The sequence below is a fragment of the Lygodium microphyllum genome, chromosome 1 (genome assembly GCF_053477565.2).
Source record: "Lygodium microphyllum isolate KBCC chromosome 1, Lygodium_microphyllum_v1.1.10, whole genome shotgun sequence".
Lineage (NCBI taxonomy): Eukaryota > Viridiplantae > Streptophyta > Polypodiopsida > Schizaeales > Lygodiaceae > Lygodium > Lygodium microphyllum.
In genome coordinates this window covers 63,847,350-63,869,102 of record NC_141135.1, presented here as the reverse complement: position 1 = coordinate 63,869,102, position 21,753 = coordinate 63,847,350, and the positions used below count along the sequence as shown (strand labels likewise).

The following is a 21,753-nucleotide window of genomic DNA, read 5'->3' as shown; positions in this document are numbered from 1 at the left end:
GAAACACAACTGCTACAACTTTATCAGGCGTGAAAACACAGGTCTTCCGGACAGCAGGAAACTGGTCAAAGTCACCAGCAAGAACCCTTGAATTGTGGAGGTGAAACTGAAGGTATTTGCACCTGGTCAAAACACAGCTTTGGCAGCCAAAAACAACAGGCTGTTGCAGGCTGATAGCAACAAAACACTGCAGTTTTGATGGCAGATCAAGTCACCCCTGTAGGGCAAGGCTGGGGAGGGCAGTGTTAGACAAATGTAAAGTGAGGCTGAAATGCAGTGTATGCTGCAGAAAAGAGCAGGTTTACAGCATCCGAATAGTTTGTCTATGGTATACACCAGTATTAATGCCTGGAAAACTTACGTCATCCTGCATCAACCTCAAGAAAAGACTTAAGCGCATCTGATTTATGATAAATTATCCTCATTAGACTAAAACCAGAAACTTGCTTTCTTCAACTGCATATGCAAGCACTACCACCTCAATCATCCAAAGAAACAACAGCAGATTAAGGATACGAAGGCACCACATGAGGTCTAAACTCCCAAGATTAACCAAAACTGCAATAGAAACATCGTATTCATTGGGAAGACACAATTTAGTCTATTTAGCGATTTTTGTTTATAAAGTTGGGGGTGCTTTATGAGAATTCAACGTGTAGAAGAAGGTACCCTTTTTAAATGGCAGTCATTACTTTGCTGTACATTCATCTTGGAATATGAAGTTACCTTGGTTAGCAACCTTCTTCTTATGTTTAATCAAACAAACAGATATTCATCTTTACATAAGCGCCGCGAAATAGGCAACAAGTCTTGAATCAGAAACATGACTGTAGGCATTTGCCATGGATGCAATGCAAGATATACTAAACATACGTTCTGTAAGAGCTCTGGTCAGATTCTGCAGCTCTTGGCTCAAATCCACAGTTATACGTGTTGGATGGCCCTGTCTACAGCCCACAACTCCACCACTTTCAGAGCTAGGTTGCCCTGAACCAGGTCCCTTTCGCACCTCTCCATTATCAGAATCTACAGGTGCCCAACTCTGATAAACGCGTGAGAAATATGCAAGAAACACTTCCAAAGATTTTTCTCTCTCTGCCTGCAAGAAGTAACTTTATTAGTCTGCACTGCTGAAATAAGGACATGGTTTACAACTTGAAAGATAAACATTTTATCCAACAGAACAACACACAATGTGGATTACTCACACAATTAAATGGACATGAGTAAAATATCTAAACATTGTATTTGAAAAATCATCACAATACTAGGGTAACAGAAATAAACTTAAAACAACATGCCCCCTTTTGTGCAACTTGTTACACTAAAAAGGCATTCAACTCTCGAAATACATTTGGTATTCACCCTTGAAATAGATTTAGTAGTTATTATAAATACTACGACACCTTTATTTTGTCCACATATATGTATGTCATTTGGACTTTTCATGGGCTCTCTTCCCATTTATGTCTAAAGCAGCATCTCATTATAATATACCCACTATTTGCAAATTGCACTAAATCATATGACTGTTCTGCATTGTTTGTATAGTGTATCGTTAGCACATCATGTACAAAACATTTATGTCAGAGCAGTCTAAGAAGCCCCAGCCAAGGACACAAGTGCAGGCAAAGTCCAGTTCAGAAGGCAAGAGCCAGAAGTCCAACACAGTAGTATCTAAAGTAGAGGTTGGGGTCACATTCCAACCTTTAGAAGCCATGCCACAAAAAGAAGTGATCAACTAGGGTCTAGGTGCCTACTTCAGGCCATAAAGGGCCTTCCATAAGCGATAGAACTGATCCTCCAATCTTAAGACATTAAACATTGGTCTCCTTGTAAATAAGACCACGTCATGATTGATAGTGTGCTAGTAGTTATCACTTTTCCCATGTCAAAGTCTCCTCAACAAAAGTGCATGCTAATCCTCTATAATCCTGTGCATAAGGGTATCCTTCACAGTACATCCTCTCCTAGTTGAGAGCCCTATCCCTGAGTCAGTTAGGGATATCTTAGATATCTAATACTTAATGTCTGTTTGTGGTTGATTTGGTCATTTTTGTCAATTGTGGCTAATTATGTTGTGGCAGGACACTTTTAGTCAACCCAGACACTAATGAATGCAATCCCTTAGATCGGATTGAGTTTTCTTCTCAATTCCTTAGATTGGATTGCATGAACTTTAGCACCAGCTGTTGTTTGGCAAAAGTAACCAATTATTGCATGGTGGAAGCCTTCCAATCTTCATTATGGTTTGAACCGAGGTCTGTATAATATATGATATTTGTTTGGCACAAGACACTAAAAGCCTAATCACATGAGATGGAAACAAAGAACCCAGATGCATACTGGATGGAGTTTACAGACCTGATAAACTTGACGACTTCATTTTCACACGTACTTTTATATACATACGTGCTCTGATTCTCACCGAGCACCATTCCAGGTATTGCAAGATCCTGTTTATTTCCTTTATAGGACATCAGAAATACTTTGGCAACTTTGAGAACACTTATCAGCCCATACTGCTAAATCACAAGTGATGTTGTCTCATCTTGCCCACTCCTAGAACTTGGTACTCACAAAGACCATTCGATGATCCCCTCGTGGCTGAAATTTTGGCTGCTTGTAGAATCAATTTTGGAAGCTCACCCCAAGTTGAATAGAATGGCCAGAATCAGCCCAGTCTGTATTGCTGATATGCTGGAGCCTGCAAGCAGTACTTTGGGGTCATTTTGCTTAGTGCGAAGGATTTTTCATGGGTCTAGAAGGTATCATGACTTATGCATAGTGATTTAGGACTTTTTGTTTGCTTGGCAACCCTTTCCCACCTTGGACTTGAAAAGCCCCTGGTATGATTGGAAAATTAACAATAAGCTGATCTTAGAGGGAGCATCTACAAATATTTATCATTTGCTTACCAAGGAAAATTCATGGTTAAAGGATCAGGGTGATTTTCTGTGGGGTCTCCACAAGGGGAGCTTGACGGAAATCTACAGTGATGATGTGTTGGCTTAATATAACCCTTTCTAAACACAAAGTGAAGTGTTTATGTTGGTGGATGGTCTCCCACTTGTTGTTGCCCTCTCGAGATGCAATCATTACAATGGCTCCTTTTTCTTTTGTACCACACCTGAGGAGATCTCGTCATAGATTTTTGGCTTGCCTGGTCAGGCGGTGCATATGATCTCTATCTCGAGTTTGGTGTTTGGTTGCCAAGGGCTCCATGCAATCGAGAGACTAGGTTTTTAGCATTCCCAAACTATGCCCGTAGCATTGGGAACATATAATGGCACTTGTATACCAACCAAAAAGCTAGGCTCAGAAAGCAACAGAATATAGAAAAAAGAACTCTCGAACTCTCTCCCTCAAGCACAAAGACAAAACTCACGACTCACTGGAGGTAAAAGCAACAAGTGATAATGCAAATATAATGAATGTACAACCATTGATTGTCATGAGTGATGGTACATTCATTCCTATAAGACCATAAAAGCAGCACCACATCAAACAAAAATGAAAATTGACATTACACATGCCAACATGTAATTTGAAAGAAAATTGACATTACACATGCCAATATGAACTTGGAAAGCTAAAGTACAGGGACAGATCACTTCCATATGGCTAGACATGACTCAAAAGAAAAGAGAGTCGAAAGTTTTGAGTTTTCCTTTGAGAAAGCACAACAATAAACTCAATGGGTCTTGTAAACATTGACATGAGTAAGTACAACAATATTAACTTTGTAGACATTGGCATGACTTAGAGTCACTGCCACAAAATATTTGATAGGACTTACAATTCACTAATTAAAAAGTATTTGATCAATCATCATAAGCTTATACCTTGGATGAAGATGCTTTGTAGCCCTCCCATAACGCATGCAGCACTTTCTCATCCCCATCATCACTGTGTGGTTAATGCAAACACAAGTACTTTCATTAACTCCAGTGTAACCTTTATTAAACAATTGCATACTTCATTTTCACTAGAACATTAAAAACCTATCGTGGAAAAATGCATTGTTTTCCCAAAGAACAAGAAGAAAATTTGTTTGATGGTGGATATCTGATTAAGAATAGTTCAAAATAAGAAAGAAAGAGCACTTTAGGTTAAAGCCTTGAGCTGAGGACTGAGGGCAATGACACTATGATCGGCAGCAGGAAGCCAAACAACACGGTTGTGTCCAAGCCAAATGTGAACAAATATAGGTGCAATGAGCCACAGCAAAGTTTAGACCTGCCTAGATGCACACACATAGCATGACAAAGAATAGGAAGAGGTGCATAGGTGCATGTGCTAGAATAATCAGCAGATTTTTGCAAAACACATTTTGTTTCTAGATCACCCCTCCTTCGCAATTTCATTTGATCCATAAATCTTCCAAGTTTTTACAAGTCAATCAAATCATTTCAAACCAATGTGAATTATCAAATCAATGACTTAGTAGGCTTACATGCTTCATGACTAACATGAGTAATGTGACTAAGGCCACTTCTAAAACAGTAAGACTAATGGCATATGTGACTTATGACTATGTGGCCAACATTATGAGCATGATTTTAAAAAATGCAAACAAGGGCCATCCAGTTATTGTCATCCATTTAGTCTAGAAGTTTATATCATTTGTCCTGTCCTAATTAAATCCAGCAAATATTCTTTAAGAAGATTCTCAACAAGTAGCCCTTTATGCAAGCTTGAGAGTTTTGGAGCAATCAGAGCAAGTTGCAGCACATCTGAGTCTATCTAAAAGTTGTAACAGAACAAGGCAAGAACAATACCAAAAGAAATCTGCATTTTTGAAATTAAAAAGTTGAAAATTTTGGAGTCTGTCTGGAAAGGTGGTATGTTGAGCAAGTAAATTAAAGCCCTCAATTAGCACAAAATTATCATTTATTTTGGGCTAACTTAACTCCAACAAAAAAGGCCCAAAAAGAATTATCTAAGAAAAAATGTATTTATTTGGGACACCATGACAAATGCCCAAAAAATGGGCATCCATTTCCATCCCTCATCATTACCTTCATTTTTCCTCAATCATCATCCATTAGCCATCTAACTCTCTCCAACAAGCTAGGCCCTCTCTGGGAGCTATCGCCTGCTACCAAAAGCTGCCACCCTGCTGTTGGAGGTGCCATCTAGCCTGTTTGGTGCCATTAGAAAATGTCACTATCTGTTGGAGCTGCCACCCTATACTGAAGGACCATCACTTGCTCTCTCACAGCCTGCCACCTTGCTGTCCTGCCACATCATCATCTGCTCGGGACTGCAGCATCCTACATTTTCACACCTACAACCTGTGTTTTGCTGCTATCATGGCTGGACAGCTGATAGCACAATCTTCACCATCACCTGCTGCTTGTTGAACTGCATTTTGGCCAGCACACTCTATGTAATCCTCTGCCTCAAATTTGATATTGTAATACTCCTAATGACCCAATCTACAACCTAGAGCAAGGTGCACAACAGTCCGAGCTACATGCTAGTGAAGATCTAGAATTCCTACCTGAAAGGGAACATCCAACATGGACACAATGGCTTATCCAACAGTTCTTCCATCAAAATTGGTGAAAGGTATGTTCTGTTTTATGTTCTGCTAGTATGTGAATATAAGAAGAGGTAGTTCTAAAGATAGAAGGGCAAGTATGTCTTCTCAAACAAATGGTTATTTTGATGATTTTCCTTCAGCTACATCACCTTCACACACTTAAAACCCACCCATCCGACACTTTTCACTAATCGTTCCAGCTTCCATTGACTCATTCACTCATCCAATCTTCCCTAATCGCACCACACTGAGGTGTTCTATTCGTTTAGGCATATACCCATTACCACATAAGTTCTATTCCTATTCCTCATCTGAGTGGCAGTGACACATTGGTGATGGGAGTTCCACTCCCAAATCAAGCACCCTGTAGAACTCACACACAAGGGTCCCACACGTATCAATCCCCTTCACTCAAATGGCCACACAATTCGCACGAAAGCCAACACCTAGTGGGCCATCTACCTATTAACATTTATTATATTCAAGGTTATCTCCTAGTTGTAAGCTTCATTAGAGTCTAACAAAGATAGAGGAGCTCTCACACCCTTCAGAGTGTTTGCATTTTAGTTTCCAGCTTTGTTAGCCACTTTGTAGCCATGTTCAAACCTCCAGGGCTGAGTGTGTTTCATTTCTAACACATGGCAAGTTGGTGAGCAATTTGACCGGCTAATCGGCCAACATTTACCTATTGACACATTGGCCAGCATTTTTGCATTAACTAACAGCTAGTCAACCAATTTGCTTGTTCGTTGTCAAAGTGTAGGGAATGCAGAAGCAGATGACCGAAAAGGTGTCATACCAACCACAGATATGTTTAGCTAAAAATGCATTAGCTTTATTTAAACAGCACCAAAACTCATATTAATTAACATATTACGATCTTTAATTAAAATCAGTTTTTGTGTCCCACATGCACACCCTAATTCGGGAGGCCCCAAACTTTCTATAAACAAATAGGCTACCCTCCATTCAAACCAATCTTATTTTTGCATATTGCAAGTGCTAGAGCTTTGCTGTCCACAACCCATTCATAGAGGAGATCTCAACCAAAGCTGCCCACCATTGCTGTCCATCAAATGGTGCCTACTGTTCAGCCTTCTCTCACCATGCCTCTCTTTCCAGCAATTCTCTCACTGTTGTACACCGGGGCGACTGATGTCTACTGCTGTATCAGCTACTACCTACTACCTCCAGCCCTAAAAGGATGCATTTACTGTTGTTTTCCCCTGTCCAGCATGCATTTACTGCAAAGCAGCCTGCATTCAATGGTGACATCACTTGCTAGCTCAGTGTTTTGCTATTTTTGACACCGTTAGTGCTGCTACATCATCACCACATCTGCATTTTGCTGATTTGGCCCGTTTGTCACTGATCCAGCCACACTTGAGTTGCGGTTGCTGCTGCCAAACACCTTCGGAGGCTACTTGCTGCGTTTTGGGATCCGTCAAGAGTATGACACATTCTCCAGCTCATTATCTCTACCTTGGTCCTTCAAACACTGGAGTTCAAGGTTCAAATATTCATCACGGCATAGTGTGTTTGTTGCATTAAGCATCGTATTCTACTCAGTTTCCTTCATTTCATTATTGGTTGTGTTCATTGTCTCTGAGTTACCCTAACCTTAACTATGTTTCTGTATCAATCTTTGTGTTTGTTGCACCATTGTGTTTATTTTTTGTTATCACAAGTATTTCTTTACATCAGATCAAAGCTAGGTACTCATTGAAGAAACCTAGGCCCTAAATCGGAGAGCTCTTCTTCAAAAACAGGAATCACAGAGGAAAGATGACTTCGAACGCATCAACACCCCGATTCAATCTCCAGAACCATTTGTGCTGAGAACAGAGTGGGAGTGGATTGAGTAGCTTGCCCCTGTAGATTTCAACATGGGTAGAGATACCTCTAGCTACATGGAAGAGACTAAGCCATAACAGCTCACTCACGAGGTGTATCAAGTAATCATGGCTTACATACAAATGAAGATTGAGGAGCTCAATAAAAGGATTGCCCTTTGACAACAGCTACTTAATAAAGGTATACATGATTTCCTCTCTTCAGATATCGTGCATAAGTGACCTCTATCAAGAATGGGCCCCCCTCTTGGAGAAGGAGATCTGAAGCATATACCCTATTTCCATTCTATTTCATCCACTCTGGTGCAATGTACACTAGACTTGTCCTTGAGAAAAAATTCCTATATGTTAACACACGCCAAGGTGATTATAAGAAAAATTCAAGTACCTATTCTTTCACCCTTCCTTCTTTTTAGTTTTCTTTTCAAAATCAAACTAAATTTGGTGTTCCTTCTTCTTCATTGCATGGTACATCTTCATCTTTTCATTTTCCATCATCGAAACAAAATGCATCTTAATCTGTCAAATCACAATTTCAAAACCCACCCATCCCACCCTCTTCTTCCGTTGCATCACCATTTCCATTTACACCATTCACCTTCCCCTATCAAACACCTCATGTTGCACCTCACACCACACTGGGAGGTTCTTCACATACAGGCATAGCCTTTAGAACCTCTACACCTACATTTCCAAGTGGTGCTCATGCACTAATGGGTAAGGCTCGATTTCCATCACACACACGTGTGGGATACACGCTAGCCTCCCCAGCTGTCCCAAGTGTCAATCATTTGGTACCACACTTTGCTAGCTTAGCTATGCCTAGTGAACCTTCCAGTTATGTTTCAATACCTCAGCCGAAAATTGGGCAAGCCTTCAAAGTCCTCTTGCCCTCACAGGCAACTGTGGGTCACTCTCAGCCTATTTCTGCTTACCAACCCTATTCCCATCCCTATCCTTTTCCCTCTCATCCACCTCCTCCGACGATCCATTCATCCCCATCAACTAAGTATACATTTACGGATAAGACTCATTTTAATGGGTCAAACTTTACTACTTGCTCTAACTTGATGAGGCACGTCTTGGATTCACAAAAAATGTGGGAACTTGTCTAAGGACAAGAACCCCAACCAAAACCCCCCGTTGGTTTCCATATGAGGTTGTTCACTCTTGAAAGAGCTAAAGTGCCATAGTCATAGTCGAGTTGATACAAAGTCTTCTCCTTGAATTCCAATCACAACTCCAACATTTTGACCTTGCCTCTGAGCATTGGACTCATCTCATAGACCACTTTGTGGTTCAAGATCGAACACGCCATATCACACTTGATTGTGACCTTCAAAACCTCAAAATTTCTGACCAAGATGACCTTACGATCAAGTTGAATGAATATTGGCGTCTTCTTGCCGAGTTCTCCTTTGTGGGGGCTCCTAAGTCCTCTGATGACCAGGTCACATTGTTTCTGAATAAGCTGCCAAAGAAATAGTTCCATTTTGTGTAGAATGTGGTCTCACAATCTACCATGCCCACCTTCTATGAATTTGAATGCCAACTACTACGTTATGTTTGGCTGTTCAATCTACTTCATAGTCCATTCTCTTTAGAGGGGGCTTTTGTTACATCTTCTCAAAAGGGGTAGCAAGGGAAGGAAAATAAAATTCAAATTTCAAATCAAAATCCAAAACCGAATCAAGCTAGTGAGTCACAAGAAGCTTCCCAGTCTTCTCTCAAATTCAAGTCGTAGAATGTACCAAAGAAAAACAAGTATTACGAACACTGTCAAAAGGCTAACCACTTTGACGATGAGTATTGATCAAAGGCCAAGGGCAGTCCACCCAAAACTCATGTCTCAAGCGCATCAAGTGAGGACCCTTCAGCCCCACCTCCACAACCAAGACAGTAGGGCAGACCCGCTACTCAAATGGCAACTAGACCTTCTACTTCCTCTTCCCCTAAGGAGTTGTCAGAAATGTCTTCCCATCCTATTGTTTTGGACTTTAGTCCTCAGGCTCTCCTCATCTCCCTTGAGGATAGTCTTGATGAGTCCACTTCTCTTTCTAAGTTGCCCTATCCATCGAGTGCACACCAAATGTACTTGAGCCCTCTTTCTCTCAAGACCCTCTGACCCAACAGATTGTCCAGCCTTTCTCCAATTTAAATATCAATGAAACTAACTGATGTCTCACGACACTTCCCACCTACACATTTATTGATCCTTGCAAGGACGCTCTAATTTGTCTTCTCTCTCCCATTGCACATTCCTATTCTTATTTTTCTACATCTTTAGTGTGTCTACCTTTTGGTAGTGGAAATCCCTTCACATTTGACACACATCATCCACTTGCACATTCATTGAATTTGAGATATACATGTTTTATAGACTTATGTTGTTTTTTCTTCTCTTTTGCAAGTTGACATTACCTTCTACAGGACCTACCACTTTGATCGGAGCAAAGACTTGGATCATTTGGCAGTCCTTCCATTGGTCACACTTCTTTGGTGGAGCTTCCCACTCCATTCAAGCAAGGAGCCGCGTCTTCTCCCGAGGGCGAGTTGAAGCCTTCCCTAAGGTCACGATGGAGGCCATTCATTTCACAAGTTTTCAACTAGACATGCATCTCACTCTTCTTCTTTAAGTGCTCCTCCCCCCATCGACATCGACATCTTGGGGAGAGAGGAGGTGTTTACTTCTCCTTCCACCATCCGATGCTAAGAGGAGGCGATACTTTAGCTTTCCCTTCCATTTTGAGAGGAGGCAGCTTTCTACTCTTGCTGGTGATAGGATTTTGGTTATAATTTGATTCAGACATTATATATTATTATGTTCATCATCCACATCATCAAGATAACCATGATTGTAAAAGGACACTTGGGCAAGTGAGCAATTCCCCAATGAGGGCAATGTCCAACTTGCACAATTGCATCACATTTTACATTAGCTTTATTTAAACAGCCCCAAAACTCAAATTGATTAACAAATTAAAACCTTTATTAAAAAGAAATACCGTTCTAGAGAGTATGTGTGTCCCACATGCAAACCCTAACTTGGGAGGCCCCAAAGTATATATAAATAGACAAGCTGCCCTCCCCGTTCAGCCCAATCCCCTTTTTGCGAATTGCATATTGATGCCAACACCCTATTCACAAAGGAGATCTCAGCTCAAGCTGCCCACCATTGTTGTTCATCAATTGGCTCTAGAGGCCTGTGTTCACTACTATTTGCCCCTGTGCAGCCTGCATTTACTACAGAATAGCCTGCATTTGATGTTGATGCCAGCTGCCAGCTCAGCATTTTGCTGTTTCTAATACCATTAGTGCTGCCACATCATCACCACATCTACACTTTGCTAATTCTACCCTAATTCAGCCCATCTATCACTAATCCAGCCACACTTGAGCTCTACTTGCTAAGGCCAAACACTTATAGAGGCCGCCTGCTGTGTTTCGGGATCCATCAAAAGTACGTCACGCTCTCCAACTCAATATCTCTACCCCGGTCCCTAAGACATTGGAGTTTGAGGTTTGGTATTCATCATTCCATACCGTGTTTGCAATGGACAACAAAATTTTCAGTAAATCAAAAAATTGCATTGAAATTTGGGGATTTTTAGCATTAAGTTGCTGCATTTAATGGTGAGCACTCGTATCGAGACCTATGCAGTTGTAGAGCACTAAATTGCTGTGAATTGCAGTTTAGGTGCTTTTTATGCAGTTTGGGCATGTTTTTCAAAACAAGAGACAATTTTGACATTTCTAGTGTCTTGTTTTGAGATTTTGGTACTCAATCGTGTACATTTCACACTTTAGTTTTGGAAGTGTTTGACTGCTCAGTTTGTGCATGAATTGCAACAATGTCAAATCATGAAACCTTAGATCAAAGCAACATTTTGGGAGTCCTCACTTGGGAGGACAAGCTAGATGGCACCAACTATCCTCTATAGAGTTTTATGGTGTACAATCTTCTTGTTGTAAAGAATCGTTAGGATTATGTTACAAGTGATTTACCGAGACTAGGTGAGCTTACTCCTTAGACACCTCAGCATGGTGCTAGAGGACAGCCCACTACTCCTACTGTTGCTCCTATTTTTGCCACTACTCCCCCTACAGCAAATCAAAAAGATGGGACTGAAAAGATGCACTGACTTTGTCACTAATTGGCTTGTCAATTAAGAGAGCCATCATATCTCACATACGGTCATGCAAGACCTCTAAAGCAATATGGGATATTTTGAAGCGCATGTTTGCAACTCATAATGAAGCCAAAATCTTCTACCTACAGAGAGAATCGGTTAATGCACATATGGATAAGGGTGACAATATGGCTGATCACCTCACAAACTTGTAGGATATTTGTGAGTAGTTGAAATTTGATGAGGTTGTTTTGGATGCAAAAATAGTGAATATCTCTCTGAACTCACTCCATGAGTCTTATCTTGGTTTCCACACCTTGCTGAATTTATCATCGGGTGGGGGCAGCAGCCTCTTACTTTTGTGGAGTTGGAAAGCCTCTTGTTACGAGAGGAACAAATTGAACGGAATGTTGCTATGAAGTCAAGGCATGTTACCGTGCTCTCTAAATATAAGGGCAAGAATAAAGAGAAGCCGTTTGTTAAAAATCATAAGGCTGATTCACGACAGTAACCAAACAAGGCTGCCCAAGAGTTTGAGAAGACCAAGAAAATGGGGAATTGCCACTACTACAAAATTTCAAGGCATTACATTGATAAGGGCAAGGCCAAAGCGAAGCAGTTTGTTAAAGATCAGGAAAAGGCTGATTCAAGACAATAATCAAACAAGGCTGCCCAAGAGTCTGAGAAGACCAAGAAAATTGGGAATTGCCAATACTACAAGAATTCAAGGCATTACATTGATAAATGCAAGAAAAGGTTGGCCAAGGAGAAGAAAAAGGACTCCAATCTAGCTATTCAGGAGATATCTGCCACTCAGTCTTTGGATGGCGATCCTATAGTCAGCTTTGTAGAGGACTATGCTTTCTTGGCATATAGTTATGACACATCCATGGCTGATAGTGCATTTAATGCTGCTCAAATACAGCATACTTGGTATTTTGACACTAGGGCATCCAAACACATCACTTCCATAAGTGTTTGTTCACATCACTAGGGCATCCAGACACATCACTTCCAGAAGTGTTTGTTCACATCCTTGTATTCAGCCCCTACAAGGAAGCATGTTGTGTGTGCTAATAACAATAGTTGTGAAGTATGTGGCATTGGTTTAAGGTTGATCACAATTGCAGATGGTTCAGATTTCATGCTTCTTGATGTTTTGTTTGTGCCTGGTATCACAAAGAATTTATTGTCCATTTCAACTTTTAATAAGTACTCATCTCAGCTCATCTTTGAGGATGACAAGTATATTGTCAGACACAAAGAGATGAACTATGCTCTTCCATTGCCAGGTACCTTGTATAAGGGCCTATTTTTGTTGGACGCTTATGAGAGGACTTCTCGTGACGCTCTAGTAATTAGCACTCTTACGTCCACAAATGCAAAATGTGGCGCTTTGGCACACTCACTATGGTCACATAAGCTTTAGCACTATCATGACTCTCCAAAGGTGTCGAATGGTAAATCCTTTGCCTACTTTGGATACTCCACCTCCCCATACTTATGAGGGTTGCATACTTGGGAAAATGCACAAATTTGAATTCAAGAAGGATAGTGCAATGCATGCTGTCCAGAAATTGCAGCTCATACACTCTGATGTGTGTGGTCCTACAAGGACTAGAGCACTTGGTGGTCATTTGTATTTTGCTACATTTGTCAATGACTACTCTAGGTACACTTGGGATCTATGGTTTGAAGGCAAAATCAGATGTATTTATGCACTTCAAACACTTAGTGGCAGAATTGGAAGCAGAAACAACTCTAAAGATGCAGATTCTACACACGGATGTTGGGTATTTGACTCACGCCTCACTTATGCCTACGCTCATATGGGAGTGTCGGTGATCAATAGGACACTGGGGCACTTTCTACTCTCGGTAGGAGAGGTTTTTTCCCCCAAACTTATGGTCTTATTGTCGTATGTACTTATGTGCTTATGTTACACACTTATGGGCACTTAGTGTGTGTCGGGTGTGAACACCCCCTACAACCCTAAGGTTTAAGCGTTGTACTTTGTACTTTCTGGTTACACTCTTTCAGTCAATTCTCTTGGGTGTCGTGCTTCACTCTGTCTCTCACTCTCACACTATCTACTGAATCCCAGCTGCACCTCGATCCTTCCATCTCACATTTGGTATCAAAGCAGTCTTCAATCTGCTGTCTGCAGCCCCCGCCAGCTCTGCCTAGTCGACCAGTCAGCATTACAAACGACCAGTCAGCCAGCTCGCCTGGGAGCGTTGCCTTTCTGCCTGTGCCTCCCTTGTAGCACACCCGTCAGCAGCACTGCTTGTGCCTGTACCTGCGCCACCTATCCCTACCTACGAGTGATGAACCTGCGTCTCACCTGTAGCGCGCTCACCAGGGACGTCAGCCCGTCTCCTACTCGCGTCTGCGTGTGCAGCGCCGCCTAAGCCGCCTGTCGTCCTGTTCGTCAGCGCAGTCCACGTCAGCCACGACGCCGCCTATCGTCCTGTTCGCCTATCGTTTTGTTCGTCAGCGCAGTCCACTTCAACCACGGCGCTGCCTAAGCCGCCTGTCGTCCTGTTCGTCTGCCAGTCCACGTCAGGTACATTTTAAACAAAAAATTTTAATTTTAGCCCAGAACAAAGCTCTGGAAGAGTGGAAGAGGAGGTTCATACGCGGCAGACACAGCACGAATACATGCGACAAATTTGATGCAAATTTCTGGACTGGATCATCAGAAATTTTGGGCCTTTTGTGTATTTTGAGGACAGTTGCGTATGAACTGCTGGTACAATCACAAAAAGACTGTTTTGACAGAAATTTTGGCAAAAATTTTGGGGATTTTGATATAACAGTGTTGCTGAGCACTGTTTGCACCTTGGGAAGCGTGCATAAAAAGACAAATTTTGACAGAGTACGCCCTTGCACATTAATTGCAGAAGCGACATTGCTCATTTGTCTTTGGAAATTTGTCATAATGGCAAATCAAGGAGGTGATGTCTTTACGTATGTATCCAAGGAAGACAGATTGGACGGAAACAATTATTCGCTATGGTCATTCATGATGAAGAATGTATTAGTGGCCAAGAATTTATGGGATTATGTCAGTGGAGAGGAAACTCGACCGGGAGTTGTAGCTCCCGTTACTCCTCCTCCCCATGGCGCACGTGGACAACGGGGACCTCAACCCGCTCCACCTCAGCCACTTCCTTCAAGAACTGCAACTCAAAAAGCTTGGGATACACGTGATGCATAGGCCTTGTCGCTGATTGCTCTGGCAGTTCAGCAGTCCATCATACCTCACATCCGTTCGGCATCTTCTTCACGAGATGCATGGTTGACTTTGGAGCATATGTTTGCAGGAAAGAATGAGACTCGAATCTCTTTCTTGAAGAAAGAGTTGAAAACTTTGAAGATGCATGAGGGTGATTCTATGCAGGATCACTTAAATAAGATTCAGGACTTAAAAGAGCAGCTCATGAATGTAGATGAGTATTTTTTGGATGCACAGTTGATATCCACCACCTTGAATTCTTTACCTCCTTCGTACTTGTCTTTTCATACTGCATTGAACCTCACCATGAGGATTGCTGAGCACCCACTCACTTTTATTCACCTGGTTAGTTTGCTTCTAGAGGAGGAGCAAACACTGAAAATAGTGGTGTGGATGCTATAGTCTCTGAGCAGGCTTTTGTGGCAAGACAAAAAGGCAAAAACAGCAAGGTAAAATGCTCCGCAGAGTTCTGGCACTTCTGGCACATCCCAGAATCAGACACAAGGGGGGACGCAAGCAAAAAAAGGAAAATGTCATTATTGTAAGAAGCCCGGTCACTATATCATTGAGTGCAGGAAGCGTATTGCCAAAGAGAAGAAGAAGGAGTCAGGAATGTCTGTTTCTACTACTCCTTCCACTGCTAGTGAGTCCGCGTCCTTTGTTGTGGACAGGGACTATTGTTTTTACACTTGCAGTTATGACATCTCTTGGGCCGATAGAGCACTTAGCTCTACAGAGGATGCTGACACTTGGTTCTTTGACAGTGGTGCTTCTAGACATATTACATCTCGCAGAGATTTGTTTGCTTCAGTTAGTGCACCTCTCGTTGGGAAATCGGTACAGTGTGCCAATAATGCATCATACCATGTTCGTGGTATTGGGGAGATTCAGCTCATAGCCATTGATGGCTCTATTCTCCGCCTGCAGGATGCTTTGTTTGTGCCTGGAATCAAGAAGAATTTGCTTTCTATTTCTTCTTTGGCACGTTGTGGTTTGCAGGTCACATTTGATGATGACCGTTGCATGGTTAGAGATAAAGAACGCATGACTTTGGTCTTGACAGGATCTTTGTGTCATGGTTTATATGAGTTGGATGCTCTTTCAGTAGATCAGTCGGCATACTTGACATCCACTCTTACTCCTGCTATGATACAGGCAGAGTTATGGCATGCTCGTTTAGGGCATGTAAACTTTGGCAGCTTGATGCTTTTGCAGCGTACTCAGATGCTGGATGGCTTACCTCTCTTGGAGAGACCTCCTGAGCACTTATGCAAGGGATGCATTTTGGGAAAAATGCATCGTTTCTCATTTCCCCGTGATGTTGCTTTCAGAGCAACAACCAAATTGCAGTTGGTGCATTCAGATGTTTGTGGGCCTATGTTATCAATGTCATTGGGCGGTTGTTATTATTTTGTGACATTCATAGATGACTTTACACGTTTTTGCTGGGTCTACTGTTTGAAAAAGAAGTCAAAAGTGTATGATGCATTTTTGGCTTTCAGTGCACTTGTTGAAAATCAATCTGGATGCAAGATTAAGACTCTCCGTTCGGATCGAGGGGGGGAATACATGTCCTCTATACTGAATTCCTTTTTGCAGCAGAAGGGCATAGTACATCAGTATACTACAGCTTATACTCCACAGCAGAATGGGGTAGCAGAGAGGAAAAATCGGTCACTCATGGAGATGGCCAGATGTATGCCGAAGGCAAAGAGCTTGCCTCATAGTTTTTGGATGGAAGCAGTCATGTGTGCTTGCCATATTTTGAACAGATGCCCTACCAAAGCCTTGAAGACCATCACACCATTTGAGGCTTGGAACAGCCGCAAACCTTCTGTTGGTCACTTTCGTACCTTTGGGTGTCTTGCCTATGCCCATATTCCACAGGTACTTAGAAGAAAATTGGACAACAAGGCTGTTAAGTGCATTTTTATGGGATATAGCAATGAGAGCAAAGGCTACAGACTCTATGATCCCGTTACTAAGAAGGTTTTTGTCAGCAGGGATGTTGTTTTTGATGAAAAATCAGAATTATCCTTGGCTGGTTTGGACACATATCAGGCTGCCCGTGATGTTTTTGAAGGGCTGCTGCCCATTACTTTTGGTGATTCAGCTGGAGCTTTAGAAAATGAACCTAATGTTCAGCCAGCTGCTCCTATGGAAAGTGCAGAAATTCAGCCATTGGCTGATCGGAATATTCAGCATAATGCTGAAACTGAAATTCAGCAAGAGCTTGCACACAGTCAGGATGCTAGACAGCTACCTAGATGGTATTTGCAGACTATGCAAGATAGTCCTTTGGATGCACTCATGGCTAGTGGTACTAGAAGGCAAACTCGTTTGCATGATTCAGCACATACCATGGAGTTTATTATGGCAGCAAGTACTTTTGATAATGAAGAGCCTGAATGTTATGAGGATGCACAACACAGTGTGCATTGGATGGCAGCTATGCAAGCTGAATTAGATTCTATTACTAAGAATCAAACTTGGGATTTGGTGTCCTTGCCATTTGGGAAGAAAGCCATTGGAACGAAATGGGTCTACAAACTGAAAAGGAAAGCAGATGGATCCATTGATAAATACAAGGCACGGCTTGTAGCTAAAGGCTACGCACAGAAAAAGGGCATTGATTATGAGGAGACATTTGCTCCTACTTCCCGTATGACGACCATCAGGTCTATGATTGCTTTGGCTGCACATTATGGTTGGACAGTGCATCAGCTAGATATCAAGACTGCATTTTTACATGGGGAACTTCAGGAGGAAGTTTATGTACAGCAGCCCATTGGTTTTGCAGTTGAAGGCTCAGAACATTTGGTATGCAAGCTCAAAAAGGCACTATATGGTTTGAAACAAGCTCCTAGAGCTTGGTATGCAAAAATAGATGCTTTCTTGCTTGGTCAGGGGTTTCTAAACAGCTCATCTAGGTCTACCCTTTACGTATGTAAAGAAGGGGGATCTATGCTGATTATATGTCTTTATGTTGATGACCTTTTGCTCATTGGAACACATGCTGATCAGATTTCAGCATTCAAACAAAATTTGCAGCAAACTTTTGACATGTCTGACTTGGGAGTTTTGCATTACTACTTGGGCATCCAGTTCATACATAATGCTCGAGGTATTGGGCTATCACAGTCAAGGTATATTGGGCAGCTTCTTGAGAAGTTTGGCTTACAGGATTGCAAGCCAGTTTGTACTCCCATGGAACCTGGACTGAAACTATCATTACATGATGATAGTGATTTGTTTGATATACATACATATGCTCCTGCAGTTGGATATCTTATCTATCTCTGCAACACTAGGCCGGACATACAGTTTGCAGTTTCAGCTTTGAGCAGGTATATGCATCAGCCACGTATGTCACATTGGCAAGCTATCAAGCGTGTTTTTCGCTACTTGCAGGGTACTCGATCTCTTGGGTTGCTTTATGCCAAGGGGGGACCACTGCAGTTACATGCTTACAGCGATTCTGATTGGGCTGGTGATTACGATACACGTCACTCCACTAGTGGCAATTGTTTCTTTCTTGGCTCTTCTTGCATTTCTTGGCTTAGCAAGAAACAATCCACTATTGCCACATCGTCATGTGAAGCTGAATACAAGGCAGCTTTCACTACCACAGTTGAATGCGTATGGCTTAGATGCTTGCTAGCTGATCTGGATGTATCTGTTACGGAGCCTACTCCTTTGTTCACTGACAGTCAGAGTGCCATTGCAGTGGCACGGAACCCAGTGTTTCATGCCCGCACAAAACACATTGAGATCCATTATCACTTTGTCAGAGAGAGGCTACATGCAGGTGATATCAGCCTTGTCTATTGTCCTACCACCAGTAATGTGGCAGACATCTTCACCAAAGCTCTTCCTCGTGACAAATTTGAAGCATTTCGCGATGCTTTAAATTTGATATCCTTTGGTAGCGGATGATCCTTGTACTCTTGATTACTCTTCACTCCAGGGGGGTTTGTTGGGTATTTGACTCACGCCTCACTTACGCCTACGCTCATATGGGAGTGTCGGTGATCAGTAGGACACTGGGGCACTTTTTACTCTCGGTAGGAGAGGTTTTTCCCCCCAGACTTATGGTCTTATTGTCGTATGTACTTATGTGCTTATGTTACACACTTATGGGCACTTAGTGTGTGTCGGGTGTGAACACCCCCTACAACCCTAAGGTTTAAGGGTTGTACTTTGTACTTTCTGGTTACACTCTTTCAGTCAATTCTCTTCGGTGTCGTGCTTCACTCTGTCTCTCACTCTCACACTGTCTACTGAATCCCAGCTGCACCTCGATCCTTCCATCTCACAACGGATACAGGGAGGAGTGCATTTGAGATATTTTTGCTTGAGCATGGCATTACGCATCAAGCCACTATAAGGATGACACCTCAACAAAATGGAGTGGCTGAAAGAAAAAATCGCACACTCGTGGAGATGACCAAATGCATGCTTAAGAGCAAAGGGCTTCCACACAAGTTCTGATTAGAGGGTCTTCAATGTGCAAATCATGTTTTGAATTGTGCAACTACAAAGGCACTAAAGACTATCATATTGTTTGAGGCTTGGCATGGCAAGAAATCGAAGGTTGATTACTTTCAAGTATTTGGATGTATAGCCTATGGGCATGTACCGAAGGAGCTTCATAACAAGCTCTATGACAAGGCCATAAAATGCATTTTTATTGGCTATAGTTAGGAAAGCAAAGGCTATCATTTATATGATCCATGCACAAAGAAAGTGTATATAAGCAGGGATGTGATCTTTTCTGAAAATACAGCCTTTTCGCATGATCAGTTTGAAACGCCAACTACCTATAACTTGGATGATGTATTTGAAGGCCTCCTTTGCCTCCAGCAATGGAACATACAGTACAACAAGAAAGGGCTGCTGTAAATACAGCAAAAACAATCCCAAGATGGCTATTACAAACTCTCTCCAAGATAGTAAAATGGATACTCCCTTACCTCAACACACTAAAAGGGCTGCTAGACATGCAGCACATCATGCAAGGGGGGCTCATTTGGCTGATTTTCCAAAAGTACATGATTCTTGTGACGAACATGCTTATATGAGCTCATTGTTAGATGATGATGAGCCTACTTGCTTTGAAGAAGCCCAACAAGATGTACATCTAATATAGACCATGCAAGAAGAATTGGATTAATCATACATGGGATCTTGTTGAGTTACCTTGATGAGAGATTCTCCACCTAATAGATAGTCCTCCAATCTTTTGAAGCTTGAATGATGGCGATCACCTCCTTTTCATAGGTAAATAGCGTTCTTTTTTTGCATAAGTAACTGCATGCCCTGCCTAGTCTAAGACTACACCAATATGATGGCCATCAACTCCTATCCATACGTAGTAGCATTTCTTTTTGCATTTCTACTTGCATTAGCAACTACATGCCCTTCTTGGTTTAAGATTGCATTAATGCAATCTCCTAAGGCATCACATCCCACAAAGAAACGTTTTGACAAATTTGATAAAATCAAAACAGACCTTTTGCTAACATAAAATTTCAAAGCTTTAAGAGCTTCTTTTTCTGATTTGGTCCACCGAAATGCCATCGCTTTCTTGGTCAAATCATGCAATGGTCCAACAACCACCACAAACCATTTGATGAATCCCCTAGCTTGAATGATGGCAATTAACTCCTTTGAATAGGTAGTAGCATTCTTTTTTTGCATTTTGTAACCTTCTATTTGTATAAGCAATTGGTTGCCCTTCCTAGTCTAAGACTACACCAATGTGATGGCCATAAACTCCTTTCCAGATGTAGTAGCATTTCCTTTTGCATATCTACTTGCATTAGCAAGTACATGCCCTTCCTAGTTTAAGACTGCATTAATGCAATCTCCTGAAGCATCACATTCCACAAAGAAAGATTCTAAAAAATTTGATAAAATCAAAATAGACCCTTTGCTAATATAAAATTTCAGAGCTTCAAGAGCTTCCTTTTTCAATTTGGTCCACCGAAATGCCACCACTTTCTGGGTCAAATCATACAATGGTCCAACAACCACCACAAACCATTTGATGAATCCCCTGTGGTAAGAGAATAACCCCAAGAAACTTATAACTTCATAAACACTGGTTTATTCGGATATTTATATAGAGTTTGTCTTTTCGGAGTTCTTGAAATACTATTTTCAAGTGTTGTTTATGCTCTTCTTCATCTTTTGGATAAACTAAAATATCATCAAAGAAAGTACCTATAAACTTTATGTGTGCTCTAAAGATTATTTCCATCATTCTATTAAAGGTTGCAAAAGCATTGGTAAGATCAAGTGGCAACATAAGAGACTCATATAAACCAAAGGTTTTCCTATATTGTTTTATGTATATCTTCAAAGGAAAAACATATTTGATAGTAGCCACTCTTCAAGTCAATCCGGCTAAATATTTCAGATCCATCCAACCTATCCAAGATACCATCAATTCTTGGTATGGGAAACTTGTTCCGAATAGTAATATTATTAAGGTCCCATACTCCACATACATGCGCCAAGACCCGTCTGTCAAAGTGCAGAGAATGCGGAAGTATATGGACAAGACTGAAAGAAAATGAGCATGAGAAAGGGAGAAAGAAAAGAGACAAACGAACGCAAAATTCCCTTGGCACTGGTGAAAGGCACTTGAGACTTGCATGGAATGGTCAAAGGGAAGGCAAGAGGTCATGTGCTAATGAAGGAAGGAGTGGTTGTTGGTGGCTTCCCTTGCCCTTCAAAATACTTGCAAGGAAAAGTTGTGTGTGATGAGCGGGGTGTAAGTAGGTTGATGTGTGATTGGGAGATGGGTCTATGCCAGGTGAACCAAGATTCCCTATGTCTATCCCACACTGGAGGACCCAACCAGTGAGAGGTTTAGGTCTCTACCAATTTCTTGGGATGTCCTGCCCTTGAGGACCCTAAACGATTGTGAGGAAAATGGGGGTTGAAATAAGAGGAAAGGAGGTTTTGAAGGTTGAAAAG

The 21,753-nt window shown here is 41.7% G+C and overlaps 1 protein-coding gene across 4 annotated transcripts in view; it reads right to left on the bottom strand.

Moving 5' to 3' along the window:
• LOC148041196 (binding protein) overlaps positions 1-21,753 on the bottom strand; it is a 192,379-nt gene that overhangs the window by 129,231 nt on the left and 41,395 nt on the right. For all 4 annotated transcript variants that reach the window (XM_087677825.1, XM_087677850.1, XM_087677834.1 and 1 more), the window contains exons 3-4: positions 3,846-3,909; positions 874-1,099 (exon numbers count right to left, since the gene is read on the bottom strand). In XM_087677825.1, coding sequence (XP_087533951.1) covers positions 874-1,099; positions 3,846-3,909 — 290 coding nt within the window. The remainder of the gene's footprint in view (positions 1-873; positions 1,100-3,845; positions 3,910-21,753) is intronic.